This window comes from Puma concolor, chromosome D1 (assembly GCF_028749965.1).
Source record: "Puma concolor isolate L17-30 chromosome D1, mPumCon1.1.hap2, whole genome shotgun sequence".
NCBI classification, from domain to species: Eukaryota; Metazoa; Chordata; class Mammalia; order Carnivora; family Felidae; genus Puma; species Puma concolor.
The window spans coordinates 7987219-8002823 of NC_141676.1; the positions used below are offsets into that span (position 1 = coordinate 7987219).

At 64.3% G+C, this 15605-nt stretch overlaps 2 protein-coding genes across 11 annotated transcripts in view; one reads left to right on the forward strand and one right to left on the reverse strand.

Moving 5' to 3' along the window:
- The first annotated feature begins 1255 nt into the window (after positions 1-1255).
- Positions 1256-6594, forward strand: RCOR2 (REST corepressor 2). Of its 2 annotated transcripts, XM_086677106.1 has the most exons (12): positions 1264-2092; positions 2837-2893; positions 3191-3271; positions 3494-3546; positions 3636-3797; positions 3907-4031; positions 4123-4192; positions 4293-4508; positions 4862-4939; positions 5086-5143; positions 5285-5514; positions 5625-6594. In XM_086677106.1, exons 1-12 carry the CDS (start codon positions 1966-1968, stop codon positions 5937-5939), a joined length of 1572 nt encoding a protein of 523 aa, XP_086533232.1. In that variant the 5' UTR covers positions 1264-1965; the 3' UTR covers positions 5940-6594. The 2 variants fall into 2 exon arrangements, with proteins under 2 accessions (XP_086533233.1, XP_086533232.1); XM_086677107.1 differs by lacking the exon at positions 5285-5514 and having other exon boundaries at positions 1256-2092.
- A 207-nt stretch (positions 6595-6801) lies between these two features.
- The window catches only part of MARK2 (microtubule affinity regulating kinase 2), a 58398-nt gene continuing 49594 nt past the window's right edge, over positions 6802-15605 (reverse strand). For 4 of the 9 annotated variants that reach the window (XM_086677097.1, XM_086677096.1, XM_086677100.1 and 1 more), the window contains exons 13-19: positions 15239-15417; positions 14932-15029; positions 13767-13928; positions 12855-13112; positions 11798-11824; positions 9693-9737; positions 6802-9040 (exon numbers count right to left, since the gene is read on the reverse strand). In XM_086677097.1, the coding sequence (XP_086533223.1) occupies positions 8680-9040; positions 9693-9737; positions 11798-11824; positions 12855-13112; positions 13767-13928; positions 14932-15029; positions 15239-15417 (1130 nt within the window). In that variant the 3' untranslated portion in view covers positions 6802-8679. The remainder of the gene's footprint in view (positions 9041-9692; positions 9738-11797; positions 11825-12854; positions 13113-13766; positions 13929-14931; positions 15030-15238; positions 15418-15605) is intronic. The other 5 variants (XM_086677103.1, XM_086677101.1, XM_086677098.1 and 2 more) reach the window with 5 other exon arrangements.

A 15605-nucleotide genomic window follows, 5' to 3' on the forward strand; every position in this document is an offset into this window, starting at 1 on the left:
GCCGGGCGGGGTCGTGCCTGACTTGGCCCGGCCGCCCGCAGGAGCCCCCAGGACCGGGCGGCCCCAGCCGGGTCGTGGCCCGACCGCAGGACCCCAGCCGCCTGGCCGCAGGCAGCGGGTGGGGGCGGGGATCCCCGGCCGGGCCCTGGGTTGCTTCTAAATTTAGGAATCTGATTACAGAGTGGCCGAGGAAGGGAAGGGAGAGGAGGGTGCTAGCGCAGGCTCGGCTCAGTCTGGGCACAGCGGGGTGTGCCCGGGTGGAGGTGTGTCTAGGAATCTGGGGCTCCGGATGGGAGGGGCGGCGGGCGGGGGCTTCGGCCTGTGTGCGCTGCAGCACGTGCCCTGGGCGGCAGGGACGCGCACGGGCGCAGCTCGCAGGCTCAGAGCCGCCGCCGGTGTGTGCGCTGGCTCTTTGTGTGCCTGGCAGGGTGGCTGGGTCTGGCTTTGAAAGTCTCTGCCCACCCCCTCCCCCATCTCCGTCTGTGCCGCTCTACCCGCTTCCCGGTCTGTCACTCTGCCCGCGCTTGTCCTGGGGGAGGGGGATGCTGCTCCCAGCTGGGGTGACAGTGAACCCAGTGGGGAGGAGACCCAGCTCCTCCCATTCCCTGCAGTCCAGACCTTCCCCAACACCTCCCACTCCCCAGCCCTCAGCCCCTCATGCCACTGTTTTGGGGTGCATACTGCAGCACTTAAAAGGGGATCGAGGTGACCCCTGGGGACCCACAGATGCACCAGAAGCCAGGCTTTGGCCCAGTAGCTCTAGGAGGAATTCGTTCCTCGCCTGTCCGGCCTCCCATCCGCTCTGGCCCCCAAGGGCGCAAGAGGGAGGGGGGTCCCCCTTGCGGAAGGGGGGGGCGGGGAGTTCCTTGGCAGGAAGGGAAATGGAAGGAAAAGCTGGGCTCCACCCGGGCGGGCGGGCAGGCGGCCTCAGGGCCCCCGGGGCAGGCGGCAGTAACCCGAGCCCACTGGTGTGCGGGGCCGGTGTGCGCGTGGGTGGAGCTGACCCCCGGCTACTCCTGGGGGGCAGCGGGGTCTCCCCCCCAGGGGCAAGTCAGGGAGCCCCGGGGGCCCGCAGAGGGAAGCGCTCTCCACCCTGGTCCTGACCCCACCCCCTGGAGGTCTAGCCCCGGCCCCCAGGCCCCGCCCCCCGGGCCCTCCCTCCCACCCCAGGGCCAGATGTTCAGCTGGCGGAGGCATCGGCTGGGGGAGGGGTGCTGAGGCCGCAGCCGGCACTACTTCCCTGCCAGCAGCTTCATTGTGTGCGCGAGGAGCGAGCGGCGGCGGAGAGCGGGCGAGCGAGCAGCAGCCCGAGCGCGGCGGGGAGAGCGAGCGCGCCGGGGAGGGTGCGAGGCGGCGCCCGCGGCTGCGCTCCGCCCGCCTCCCGGCAACTCTGCCCAGCGCGGCGCGCCGTGCGCGCCGTCCCGCCGCCGCCGCCGCCACCGCCACCGCCGGGGCCCCGCCGCCTGCCGTCGCGGGCAGGGGTCTGGTCGGGACGGGGGTCCCCGCCTGGGGACTGGGGCATCCCGGTGCAGCCGGGAGGCGTGCAGCCCGCGGGGGGCGCCACTTGCGCCGCAGCGCCCGCCCGCTCAACTGCGTGGGCGGGAGGGCGGTGGGGCTCGGAGGCGCCCCAGAAGCCGGGCGCCCCGACTTCTCCGAGGGAGCCCCAATCCCGTGGAGCGTACAGAGCGAGCGCGCCCCAGCCGCACCGGACCTTGCGCTCATCCCCCGCGTACCCCACTCCTGCACAAACTTTTCTGACGCCCTCGCCCGTGGGGGTCGCGGCGAGCGCTGAGCTGTCCGCAGGGCTCCCGCCCCGCCGGACCCTAGCCACGCTGACCTCCTGCCTCTCGTAGCCTCAGTGGCGACCTCTCCAGGCCGGGCCGGGCACGGCACTCGAGGCGAGCGCGGCAACCACCGCGGCTCTCCGAAGGCTCCCGCGCCCCCCGGGGGCAGCTGGGCGGGGTAATGCCCTCCGTGATGGAGAAGCCGAGCGCGGGCTCCGGGATCCTGTCCCGCAGCCGGGCCAAGACGGCGCCCAACGGCGGGCAGCCGCACTCGGAGGATGACAGCAGCGAGGAGGAGCACTCGCACGGTGAGCCCGGCGGCCTAGGGTTAAAGGTGCACCGGCACCGGGGACGCGAGTGGGGCGGGGGGAGTGTTGCTGACCACGGGCGTTTTAGACTGATGGCTCCTGCCTTCCAGGACTGGAGCCTCTGTCTTGCTTCTTCCCCCAGCCTGGGAGCTGCGGGCACTGGGAATCCGGAGGCTGGGCCCCTAGCTGCCAAGGAGGCGGTCCTGCCCACCCCCGCCCTGCCCTCAGTCTCTGAAGGACTCGGGCGGCCCTCCTCTCCACAGTTTGGGCTGCTCATACCTTGCTACCTTGTAGGGGACTGAGGTCTGGCTGGGGCAGGGGCTGGAAAGACACTTCCACACCGAGCTGTGAGGCTCATGGGGTGGGGAGGAGCTTTGGATTCCCTGCGGGGCTATGGTCCAGGTCTAGGGGCAGCACCCGCCTCCCCCCTCCCACCCCCCCAGCCAGAACAAAGGGCTCTGCTTGGCCTGAGCTCTAAACTGGCCCCTTGTCCTGGCCCCCCCCCCCATCTCTGCCGCCCCCGCCCCCCCTCCTCCCATGGGTTATGACTAGGCAGGGTCTCTCCGTCTTCCAGTTTCTTCTGTGGCTGAGGGCAACTGAGGGGGAAGATCAGGGAAAAGTGAGCCTTCTGGAAGGTGGGGGCCCTGAATGGTCAGGAAGGAGAACCCCAGGGCAGCCACCACCCCTGCCACATCCTCCTGTCCTCCCTCCCTGGAGTCCTGACTGTCTCCCCTGGCTCCGCAGACAGCATGATCCGCGTTGGAACCAATTACCAGGCCGTAATTCCGGAGTGCAAGCCTGGTGAGTGGCAGGACAGGCTGCAAAGGGAGGGGAGCGGAGGGCCCATGGCTTGGCCCTGAGCCTCACCTGGGGGAGCCCTTGGCTGGTGCCCGCTGGAAGGACAGGCCGGCGGGCGGGCGGGCGGGCGGGGGTGGGTGGCCCATGGCATGCTTGGTTTTCCTGCTCTGCCTTCCTGTCTGGGTCTCTGCCCCTCCTTCCCTTCTGGGCCTCACCTCACAGGCCCCCTTCCTCTGCCACCCTCTGGCGTGGGTCCAGGCCAGTGCCACCAGGCCGACCCTTCTTGCTCCCGTCTTTCAGAGAGCCCTGCACGCTACAGCAACAAGGAACTGAAGGGGATGCTGGTGTGGTCGCCCAACCACTGTGTGTCAGATGCCAAACGTGAGTGGGGCAGGATCCTGGTTCGTTTGCACCCCTGGGAGCCGGGGGCTTGGGTTCATGCCATTTGGTGGCCGGCTCTTCTCCCAAGTGGGCTGGAGGCTGAGGTGTGTGGGTTCAGCCCCTGCCCTGGGGCTCAGGCTCCGGGGCCTAGCCCCATCTGGGCGGGCTCGGGTCAGGAGGTGTAACCCTTTCTCCAATACCGGGCCCCTCCCACCCCCGCAGTTGACAAGTACATTGCGATGGCCAAGGAGAAGCACGGCTACAACATTGAGCAGGTGAGCCTCGGCCCCACAGGGACTTGGGCGGTGGGGACGGGACGGTGCCGGGCGCAGCTGAGCCCGAGTCGTTCCCTCCCCCGGGCCAGGCGCTGGGCATGCTCTTGTGGCATAAGCACGATGTAGAGAAGTCACTGGCCGACCTGGCCAACTTCACCCCGTTCCCTGACGAGTGGACTGTGGAGGACAAGGTGCTGTTTGAACAGGCCTTTGGCTTCCATGGCAAATGCTTCCAGCGGATCCAGCAGATGGTAAAAGCCCATTCCCCCTTGCCAGCGTTCCTCAGCCCCTCCGTTCTGACGAGCCCGCCCGGGGCCCAGGGTCCTGGGTGGGTCCCAGCCCCTGGCATTGCCCTTCCAGCTGCCTGACAAGCTGATCCCTAGTCTGGTAAAGTATTACTATTCGTGGAAGAAGACCCGCAGCCGGACCAGCGTGATGGACAGACAGGCTCGGCGGCTGGGGGGCCGAAAAGACAAAGAAGACAGGTGGGGGCCCTGGGGGCCCAGGGGCGGGGCAAGCTGAGCTCTGGGGGCCCTGGCCTCTGCCTCACTCCCTCCTTGGTCCCTGTGTCAACAGTGATGAGCTTGAAGAGGGACGAGGAGCCGTGAGTGAGGGGGAGCCAGATGCTGGAGACCCCAAGAGAGAGGTGAGCCCCCCCCCCCCCCCCCCGAGCTGGTCTGGCCCTGTCCATGCGCCCACCTCGTCCTTGGGCTCCTCATCACCCACCCCTCTCCTTTCCCTGGCAGCCTCTGCCCTCTCGGCCCCTGAATACCCGCCCAGGCCCTGGGAAGAAGGAGGCCCAGGGGTCTCAGTACCGCCACCACCCGCTGCGAACCCGGCGTCGCCCACCCAAGGGCATGTACCTGAGCCCCGAGGGCCTCACCGCTGTGTCAGGAAGCCCAGACCTTGCCAACCTCACGCTTCGAGGCCTCGACTCGCAGCTCATCTCCCTCAAGCGCCAGGTGAGGGCCTGAGGAAAGAAGGGGCCCCGCGGACCGGGCCGCGGGCAGCAGGGAAGTACGTTGCGGGGACGGCTGAGGCGGAAGGTGTGTGGTGTGCACGCGCCGAGCCTGCCTCTGCCCCACCTCTTAGACGTCTGAGTCACGGCGGCGTTCTCTTCTGGATCTTTTATAGAAACTGGTCTGCGAGCCGGGGAGAACCCGGGCGCCTCCCCTACTGAGCTGTTGTGAGGGAGGAGCGAGCTGGAAGGGGGGGGCGGCCACGAGCCATGTTGGGAAGCAGAGCCATGGTGAGGGTTGGTACCGGTGGCCTTTCTGGCAGGAGAGTTTGAGGTGTCGCCTCTTGACCTTTTCAGGTGCAAAGCATGAAGCAGACCAATAGCGGCCTCCGCCAGGCGCTGGAGGGTGGCATCGATCCACTGCGCCCCCCTGAGGTAAGGTGGCTTCGGGTGTGGGTGAGGGAGGGGCTTGCACCCCCCACCTCCCCCACCTTGCGGAGCAGAAAGGGAAGATCGCCTCGGAGGGCAGGGCCTCTGTTGCCATAATGTCCAGTCTAGAGGATATATTCCCTGCTCTCCAGGCCAACACCAAGTTCAACTCCCGCTGGACCACGGATGAGCAGCTCTTGGCCGTGCAAGGTGGGTTAGACCGGGGGGGGGAGCGCGGAGAGCGCCGGGAATCTCTCCCCATCTCCGAGGAGCCGGTGCAGCGGGGAAGGGTCAGGGAAGGAGCTCGTTCTAAGGGGCGCTCACACTCTGCTGCCCTTTTGACCCTCGCAGCCATCCGTAGGTACGGCAAAGACTTCGGGGCTATAGCCGAGGTGATCGGGAACAAGACTCTGACCCAGGTGAAGACGTTCTTCGTGAGCTACCGGCGCCGCTTCAATCTGGAGGAGGTGCTGCAGGAGTGGGAGGCCGAGCAGGACGGGGCGCCCGGAGCCCCAGTCCCCATGGAGGAGTCGAGGAGAGGGGCCCCCTTGCCAGCCCCAGCCCTAGAGGAAGACGACGAGGTGAGAGCGGGCGGAAGAAGCCCTTCCGGGAAGAGAGGAGAGGAGCCGGCTCCGTCTCTGGACGGGGACGAGGGCACGCTCGAGTCTGTTTCCCTTCTCTCCCCTCACAGGTGCAGATCACGTCTGTGTCGACATCCGTGCCCCGATCGCTACCCCCCGCGCCGCCCCCTCCTCCGCCTCCCACCTCGCTGTCCCAGCCGCCCCCGCTGCTGAGGCCACCTCTGCCTACGGCTCCCACTCTGCTCCGCCAGCCACCCCCGCTCCAGCAGGGCCGTTTCCTCCAGCCCCGGCTGGCCCCCAACCAGCCCCCACCACCTCTCATCCGCCCGGCTCTGGCTGCCTCCCGCCACAGTGCCCGCCCCGGCCCTCAGCCCCCACCCACCCTGATTGGAGCCCCGCTGGAGCCTCCAGCACCGTCACTCTGAGCCCTGCGGCCCTGCACCCGCCAGAGGCTCCAGAACCCCGTGGCTGGCCGTCCTTGGACACCTCTGGCTTCACTGAGGACAGAAGGGACTAGAGCTCTTGGCCAGGTCTTTCGAAGACCCGGAGCTGCCAGTGGGCACAGTCTGGACCTCTGGGTTCTGCACTTGTTTCTGGCAGCTGAGGCTCCACCCCCCCACCCGAGCCCGGGGGCGGGGACTCAGGGGCCTTCTGAACTGGCCTGAGGGTACTTTTCTCTTCCTGGCTGGGGCTGGAATGGCTGCCTCCTAGTCTGCTGGGGCTTGGCCTTTGGGCCTTGGCCTTCGTGTAGAGGGGGTAGTGACCTTAGCTTGGGGGATGGGGGAGTGGACAGTGTAGGGGCTGTTCTTCCTCTTTCCTTTCTTTTAGCAATAAGTCAGGGTGAGGTAGGGAGGGGGCTGTAGGGGGGAGGCGGGCAGAGGTTCCTTGGGGCCTCAGTGTGGCCGAACTGGATGGGCAGCTCTCCTGTCTTCCGGAGCCTGCTGGGAAGTGCCATGGAGCTCTGAAGGTGCCCGCTATACCCACTGCCCAAAAGCCTAGAGAAAGGAGGGCCGGGGACATATGCAGACATGGGTTTATTTTTCAATGTTTTTAAAAAATAAATAAAATCTTCCAAGTTCACTGAGTGCTCTCTCTTTTGCCCTTGAGGTCCCTGGGCTTTGCTTCCTGTCTGTGCCCCGAGGGTGGGAGGGAGCAGCCACCCAGCACTGGCCTCCCCCAGGCCTCAGACAGGAATCCATTCTGTCCTGCAAGGCTGGCGGGCTGGGCCACATCTTGCCCATGGGGACTGGGTCCCTGCCCGGGTGGGAGAAGAAACAAGGAGGCAGCTCAGATTCCAAACATTCTCTTTATTACGTGTTTGATCCAGAGGAGAAACTAAGTGCGGGTGGGGGTGGGGGGGCGGGTGGGGAGGGGCCACCTTGCCTGGGAGGCCCCCCCCACGGGCCACCACCCTCTCTGGGAGCCAAGCCATGCCCTCCAGGCCCCTCAGAAGAGCACCCGGGCTGTTCCACTGGGCAGGAGGGATGGGGAGGGAGGAAGAGAGGGAAGAAGGGAGAGAGGGGGAGCCCTTGGTCGGAGCCTGAGCCCGAGCCCACAGAGCCTGCAGTCAGGGCCTGGAGCAGGAGGGCTGAGGTTGGCTAGGCCCCTTCCTGGGACCCAAGGGCTCGCCTTGCCGCGGAGCCTGGGCTGGGAACAGGGGGGTGATGAGGAGGGGTGGAGTCATCATAAATCAAAAAAAGAAAAAAATAAAATAATAAAATAAAAAATAAAACCCATCACAAAAAAAAAAATGTACAACTCAGGTGAGGGTGGGGGCAGCCTCGGCAGGACCCCCTCCCCCAACTTCTCAGGAACAGAAACAGCAGAGAAATAAATTAAGGGATGCGGCGGCCGCCACCAGCCAAGCGCCCATGACCAGCCACTCCCACACTGGCCGAGGAGGTTAGCAAGCTGGGAGTCACTAGGCCTGTCTGTCCCCCCACCCCCTGGAGGGCAGATGCTCCCGGCCCTGCTGCCCTATCCAGCCTCCTGCCAGCGGGCCCGTGGAGGCCCTGGGCAGTGTCTCCTGAGAGGAGGGGCGACAGTGTCAGGAAGAAAAGGCAAGGCCGAGATGAGTGGTGAGGGGGGAGTCACTGCTATGGAACTAGCTGGTGCCCAGATTAATGCCAATGAAGGGGCAGGGGAGAGGAACGGCGAGGGGCTGTGCTTTCAGACAAAGGCTCTCCCCTGATGGAGAGTGCCCAGCATCCCTGTTCCGGAGACTAGCAGCCCAGGCGGCCCCCTGGGGGCCGAGGAGCCCATCTGCCCTGCAGTCCCCTCCCCTCTCCCGGCCCCGGGGTCAGCCCCGCCTTCTACCCAGGAGGGGTGGGAGAAGATGGCACAGACTTTTGAGGAGGGGAACAAAAGTCCCCACAGCAGCTTGTGGAAGGAAATGCCCGGCTCTGGGGAAGGAGGGGCAGAGGATACAGTGTGGAGGGGGCCGGGGACCCGGGCCGCGCCTGCCAGCCCGGAGCTGCCGCCGCCCCCCACCCCCCAACTTCAGGGCTGCGCAGCGCCCCGCCCCCAGCCCCCCGGTCCCCGGCCCGGCCGTCCGGGCCTCCAGCCCTGGGGCCCGAGGTCAGGGGAAGGCCACCTCTGGTGGTTTGCTTGGAGGGGAAGGAGGGAAGGAGAGGGGAGAAGCCCAAAGTGGGCCTGGCGGAGGGCCTGACGGGGAGCTCCACCACTCTTGCCTGAGAGTGTTCCAGCCCTGAGCCACCCTCCCGGGAAACCCCACAGATCCAGTCTCAACTGTCCCGATGGGGCGGGGAGGAAAGGTGGCCGCTGGGATTTTTTTTTTTTCTTTTTTCTTTTTGGTAATAAAAAATTTCTTGGTTTAGGCGAAATACTCTGTGCAACCGCAGTACCGAGGGGGAGCCCCGCCCCCCCACCCCTCCCCCCCCTTCCTTGGCCTCCTGTGGGGGAGAGGGGGGAGGGGGGGACTTTCTGGGCAGGGGCAAATGTTGGGGGGCAAGAACCGTCTCCCGTCCCCCCCCAAACATGGAAGAAGAAAAAAAAAACCAACCAAGGAGGGCGGGAGGGGAGAAGCGCCAGCAGGGGGAGACAGACCAATCCATCTCTGCAGTCTCGCCCAGGTGGGTCGGAGCCCGGCCCCAGCAGCTACGTCCAGCTGGCCCGCCTCCGTCGCCCCCCACTCCCGGCAGCCTGTTAAAGCTTGAGCTCGTTGGCTATTTTGGAGGCAATGTTTTTGAAGGCCATGGAGGTGCCCGATATCCGCTTAAATCGCACGCCGTTGAGAGACAGCCGCGGCAGTTTGCACACCTCCATCTCCCACTGCACGAAGTTCTCGTGGCCCGGCGTGCCGTGCATGCACAGCAGCATGTACTTCTCGTGCAGCTCGCTCTGGCAGCTGTTTGCGTCCAGCACCTTGCGGATCTCCCGCATCATCTCATTGGGCTCCATGGAGCTCGTGGTCTTCATACTCCAAGTGAAGCGTAGGGAGCGCGGCTTGGCCTCCCGAAACTCCTCCTTTTCTTTGTCAGTGCCTCCGCCGCCCACCACGTGAGGTCTGCGGAGAGGGCAGAGGCGGGGCGGGGGGGGGGGGGGGGGTGTCAGGCCCGGGCCGAGGCACCCCACCCACGGGAGAGCCACCCTGGCAGATGGGCCCGGAGACCAGACAGGAGAGCGGGAGGGTGGCCCGGAGGCGACAATGACAATGCTGGAAGAGGGAGCGGCAGACCTGGTGGGGGGGGGGGGAAGCAGAGGGAGGGTGAGAGGGGTGGGCGGTTTTGCCACCTGCATCTCTCTCTCTCAGGGAGGGCGGAGAAGGTGAGGAGAAGCCAGGCCCCGGCAGGGGACGGGAGGGCGCCAGTTCCATGCTTTTCTGGGAAGAGGGGAGGGTCAGGGGAAAAAAGGGGAGCACGTGCTCAACAGCCCTGAGCGGTTCGCAGACTGTGGACAGAGAGTAGCGGCTGGCCAGAAAGGTGAGCTGGGCGGTGGGGAGGAAATCTGTAGCCCCAGCCGCCCAGCCTAGGGCTCCTGCTTCCAGAATACATCAGCTGGGGTGTGGGGATTCTCTGAGGAAAGGGAGGTCCCAAGAGGGTGGGGACCGGGCAGAACCACTGGAGGAAGAGCCAGGTGGCAGAAGGAAGACAGGAGCAGGAGGCTCGTGGCAAGCCCGGTGGCCCGGGCAGGGCCGGTGCTGGCTCCGGCCCTCTCACCTGAGCGTCTCCACTCGGTCTTTGCTTTCAGGTTCATTCAGGTTCCTCAAAAAACAGAGCGAGGGAGAGTTTAGTGCTGGGACCTCTCGCTCCTTCCGCCGCCGCAGACCCAGGCGAGGGTGGGTCTGGTGAGGCGCCACTGGTGGGTGAGCGGGACCCGAGCCCGAAGGCCACTCGCCCGTCACCTGGCAGGCCAACACGGCTCTGCAGCACCTCACGCTGGCGGCTCGCCTGTCCCTTTCCGGCAGGGAGCCCGGCACATGGGGCCTGTCCCCCCCCACGCTCCCAGAGCTCTGTGCTGGGGAGAAGGAGCCTCTGCTCCAGGGAGGGAGGAAGGGGGGTGTGGATGTGCAGGCACACGCATGGAGCACAAGCCACAGCACGAGGCAGCTCCCCCACCAGCCCACAGCCAGGGCCTCACGCTGTGAACGGGTCTTCAACATCAGCATACCCAGGCCCCAGAGCCCTGGTCCTCTCCAAGGGAAGGGGCTGGGCTGGGCTGGGGGGAGGCGGGGAGGGAGGGCAGACAGAAGCCTCTCCCGGGAGGCTCAAAGGGCCCAGAGCTGGAACTGCCTGGGGATGGGTGCCTGGGGAAGAGGAGGGGGAGAAGGGCCCGAGGCAGGCCGTGGACAAGCCCGCCTCCCCCATTCTTTTATGACTCCCCTGCCTGCCAGGCTGCCAGGCCATCTGCTTGTACAGAACGGAGGAGAGAGGGCAGGGCAGGGCCAGCACCTCAGGAGGGTGGGTGGGGAAGAGGTCTGGCCCCGCTGAGCGGCTTCTCCAGCTCCTGGCGGGAACATGGGTGCCTGGAGCCGGGATACTGGGGACTGCAGAGGCGGGCAGGGATGTGAGGAGGATGAGAGAGAGCGGCAGCGGCACACGGAAAAGGAACACGAAGACACAACAGACACACGAATGCACACCAGCGCACTGCGAGCGGGGAGCCCGGGCTGTGCAGGGGAAGGAGCCTGCTGCTCTCCCCAGCCCCACCTGGTTCCTGCCCTGTGGGTGGAGGCGCCCTGTCACCGGGGCCTGTGAGTCAACAGCTAGCCATGCAGTGAAGAGCTGGGTGGGGAGCAGTGGGTGGAAAGGGGAAAGCCTAAAGACCCCGTCTTGGCATTAGTCAGTTGGGTCACCAACGTGCCTGCCGGTGTCCTAGCCCCAGCACGGGGCCTGGGCCGACAGCCTTGGGGAACCAGTGCTACCAACCCGGCCCTTGGGTCTTCAGTTGGGTATGTGGCCCACCCAGGCCTCCAGAGAGGATGAGGACAGGGCCAGAGGGTGGTGGCCCAGCCAGGATCCAGTCTAGGAAGGGAGATGTCTGAGGGAGGGGGCGGGATCTCCCACTGTTTTGCCAGGACTATGGGGTAGGTGGCTCCCGCCCCAGAACATCCCGGCCCCCGGCTCTCTGGAAGCCATTGTCCTCATGATTCGTCCAGATACGTCCTGCTGGAGGCAGGAGGTGTGCTGGGTGGTGGTGGGGTGGGGGGCTAGTTCTAACAGGAGCTGCCAGAAGGGGGTGCCGTGCCCACTCGTGAGGCAAAGGCTCCTTGGGCCTGGAAGCATCACGCTGGAGCCTTAGGACCCCGGCGTCCCTGTAGTACTTCCGAAGTCCTGCTATCCACAGGACAGGGGCAAGAGGTCACACAGCTCTGAAGTTCAGGGGACCAGAGAAGGCGAAAGACCAGGAGACCCAGAATGAGGTACCATCCCAGATGCACTTGCAACCGTCGTGGAGCTTCTTCACAGCGCATGCACAGACAAGGGGAAGGGCCAGGAAAGGAACCCAATGCTTGCGACCGAAACCCAAACCTGGGGTGGGGGTGAGGAGACAATCTTAAAGGGAGAATTCCCTGAGAAGATCCCCCTCGCCTGTGGACAGGCTCCTCATTTGCAAAGCCATCTGCCCCGAGCGGCCACCCAGTCAGAGGCGGTCTTCATCCCTTTAAGATGGCAGAGAGAGGGCCACACAGACGTGGTTAGCAGACGGAAGAGGGAGCAAGAGCCAGAAAAGGGGAGTTAATGACGGAGGCAGGACACGGGACGCAGACACACACGCACACACACACACACACACACACACACACAGCGGGCTGAACGCCTACCTTCTGGCAAACCTGAAAGACAGATTTCTAAAAAAACAAACAAAAAAAGACAAAATAAAAAAAGAAATAAAAAAAAAACCAACAAGACAGTATGTGGATAAGCAGGTGGGGAGTGGGCTTTACAGGTTCAACGGTCACCCCATTTGTGGAAGAGCCGCTCAGCGAGACGAGAGTCCTAGACACCGGGACCTGCCCCCGTCCCGCCCCGCCGCCCCACATTCCAGGGCTGGAAAGGGGCACGGTTTCTGGCTGCTCCAGCTGAGCTGACTGAAGTGCACCAGGAAGGGCAGCAAGCCTGCTCTCCCCGAGCCCGCTGCTGCTTCTGGAGCTACCCTGAGGCGGGAGGGCAAACAGAGGGATGGAGACAGATAGCGTCCTGCCGGGCAGGATTGCAGCTGTCTCTCCGGGGCAGCTGGGGACCTGGGGACCAGGTGAGAGACCTCATGGAGAGAACTACCCGCCCCCCCCCCCCCCCCCAACGCTTGCTGCTCAGGAAAGCCTCAGCACACTGGGCTGCGAGGGAGGAGGCCACCAGGCCCCCACCAGCTACTTCGCTTCTGGCCTTCTTCCTGGTGAGCCTGGGGCAGAAAGACGAGGCTGGGGCAGAGGGTGCAAACTTAACCAGCTGAGTGGGGGGAAAGGAGGTCAGAGGGGGTGAGATGAAGGACCCGGAAACACTCTCCTTGCCGGCCCAGCCTGGCTCAGGCCTCATGACTTTGCAGCTGCGTCACCAAATATAAGTTTCCATGGGAACCCAGGAGAGAAGAGGGGGGCTTTTATTTTAGCATCTGAGTTCACACTCTCCTAGAGAGGAGGCGGCATTGGCCATCTGCTCTTGGGGCCAGAGAACGAGGGGTGTGTACAGGAGTTGGGGAGAGCCTGAGAAGGATGGACGGGTCTGGGATCATGAGGTGCTGACAAAGACCCAACTTCTTAGGCTTTCTAAGGCCTCTTCTAACCCCAGGACACAAGCCTAGTGCTGAGTCCCCACCCCCACTCCCAGGCAGGTAGGAAGACCTGGCCTCATTCTCTCTGCCACCCTAAGCCCCCGACTCACCTGCGTACAAACTTGGAAGTGAATTTGCTAAAGATGCTCCCCGAGGCCCCCCGCCGGCCCTGGCTGTTGCCAGAGGGAGACGCTGGGGTCACACCGTAGGGCAAATTCTGCTGGTCCCGCACCTGCCGGAGCTGCCCAGCGTGGAAGGTGCTTCGACTGGACACGCCCCGGGGGAAATTAGTTCGGTCTGGGGCTCCACCACTGCTGCTGATGTTGTGGGCGGAGGGGGAGGCGACAGGGACACGCTGGGGGGCCGTGCTGTGGGAAGAGAGGTGGGGGTGGGGGAAATGCATCAGGGCACAAGAACGTCATCACCACCGAGCACTTGTGGCATCCTGGGGTGGGAACAGGGGTGGGGGACGCTGGGGCAGAGGCAGCCATCACGGAGGACACAGAAGGAAGGGGTGTGACCACTGAGGACACCAGAAAGGAGGACATCTGGGTGGAGGTGGGAGGAGATGGTTTGGGGGAGGGAGGGAGGCAAGGGAGGATACGTGTGTGGAGAGCAGAACAGGCCAGACAGAAGAGGCTCCTTGGGAGCTAGGCACACTGGAGCCTCAAGGGGACAATGTCGACCAACCCTCAAGGATTGAATCCCTTTGATGCTGACTGTCCCTGGGGTCCTAAGGAAGTCCAGGAAGGCTCAGAACAAAAAGGCTTCCTTCTGGAGCCTCGGGACGGCTTCTTGCATATCTGTTCTGAGAGGGAGAACTGGAGGAAAAGAGGGGCATTAAGCTATTTTTTTGTTCCCTCTACTTCCTGACTGCAGGGGACAGAGCCATTGCTTGTGGCTAAGATGCCAAGAACAGAGCAGGACCCCCGGGGAGCGGGGAGAACTTGTTGGGAGGGGTGGGGCGGGGAGGGGGGGCAGGCTGAGGGCACCAGGTGCGCCAGGTGCCCCAGCACACTTGCCTGGGCCGCGGCACCTCACAGTTACTGTCCGTGGGGGGCAGCCCAGTGGCCTTGTTGGGGTGCACGGAGGCCGACATGGATTTCTGGTGCTGGCGGGGCCGGGCCGCAGAGACTGCGGCGGAAGCAGAAGCCGTGGAGGCCCGGGACCCTGGCATGGTTAGGCTAGGAGACAAAAGCAGCGAAGAGGCCTGGGTTAGGGGTGGGTGGGGGCAGGAGGCTCAGGTTAGGAAGCAAGGGCAGGGCAGGAAGGGCCAGAGCCGGGGAGCCTCGGCAGGATGCAGGTCAGGTCTGGGGAGCAGCAATGGGACTCGAGTCAGAGACCAGGAAGGCGGGGCTGGGAAGCGGAGCACCGGGGGTGAGGAAAGCGAGGCCAAAACCCGGGGGGAGGAAACCAAAAGTGCAGAAAAGCCGACGGGATGGAACTGCCTCTGGGTTGCACTGGTCCCCTAGGAACTCTAAGAACAAGGATGTTTTGTCGACAGAAAGAGCAGGGTGTTGGGGAATTTTCATTAAGCTCGGAAGAGGAGGAGCCAAGAATGCAACACACCAAGAGATGCTGACAGTCAAGGCTAGGGGACCTCTGTTCTCACGGGCACAGCCGGGGTCACCCTCAACACATATGCCCCTCAGGTGGGACATCTCTCGGTTCTGCCCTGAGCTGGGGCCACCGAACCAAAGCCTCAGGCACTGGGGCCTAGAGGAGCGCCGTTGCTGTGCCCTGGCTGCAGTCAAGAAGCCCGAAGGTGGGGGTGCCTGGCTGGCTCAGTCGCAAGGGCGTGCACCTCTGGATCTCAGGGCCGTGAGTTCGAGCCCCACGCTGGGTGCCAACGTTGCTTAAATTAAATAAATAAATAAACAAACTAACTAAAAAAAAAAAAAGGAAAGAAAAAACCCCACCAAATCAGGCGAGAATGCAGCCAAGATGACCACGGAGTCTCACTCGGTGTGCCTGCTGCAAGGAGCAGTCACAGGAGCACAGGGGATGGGAGACTTGGGGCGGGGGGTGGAGAGCGGCAGGGAGGAGGGCTGGTGCGTGGACAAGCTGGACTGGACAGAGCCAGGACGGAACTCCAGGGAGCGGGGGGGGGGGGGGGGGTGCTGACAGACGTCACCGCCGTGAGATGGCTGTGGGGGGGCATGGTAGGCAGGGCCTGGGTCCACTCACCTGTCTTTGCCATTCTGGATGGAGGCCTGGCCAAGGCTGGCCCTCTCCAAAAGGGGGGAATTCCTGCTTCGGTTTGTGCTGGTGGAGAGGACGCTGTTCTGTGGGAAATAAAGGGCAGAGGTGTATCACAGACACCCAAGCGTTCTGTTCACAGGACTGGCTTCGGGAAAAGAAAGGATTCTGCTTTTCAAACTCTTGGGGGTAGGCTTCGTACAGCAAGCAAACATGGCCCCGGAGGCAAGGTCAGGGAGGCAGCTGGAGGGAGCTGCTTGGAGAGGGTGGGCCCCACTACAGGACGGACGCTCACCGTGGAAGGGGTGGGGGTGGTCTTCTTCCTCTCCAGGCCGGGCAAGGGGCTGGCGGGCACTTTGGCTGTGCTGCTGGCCTTCCGCCCCGACTCCCGGTCGTCCTCAGGCCGCTTATTTTCTGCATTATTACTCTGAGTCTTCTTAGAGTAGGAATTGGACGTGGGAATGGCAGGACCAGCTGCTGGGTCAGAGGGAATGGATAAGGGCGAGGGGCCAACTAAGTGCCACACACACACACACACACACACACACACACACACACACACACGGTGCTCTCCTGCAGGCCTGCCAGCAAGCTGGCAAACCCCATTTGAAGTTGAGCGAAGTTAAGTGACTTGCCCAAGGCCATGCTACTAAGACGTGGCT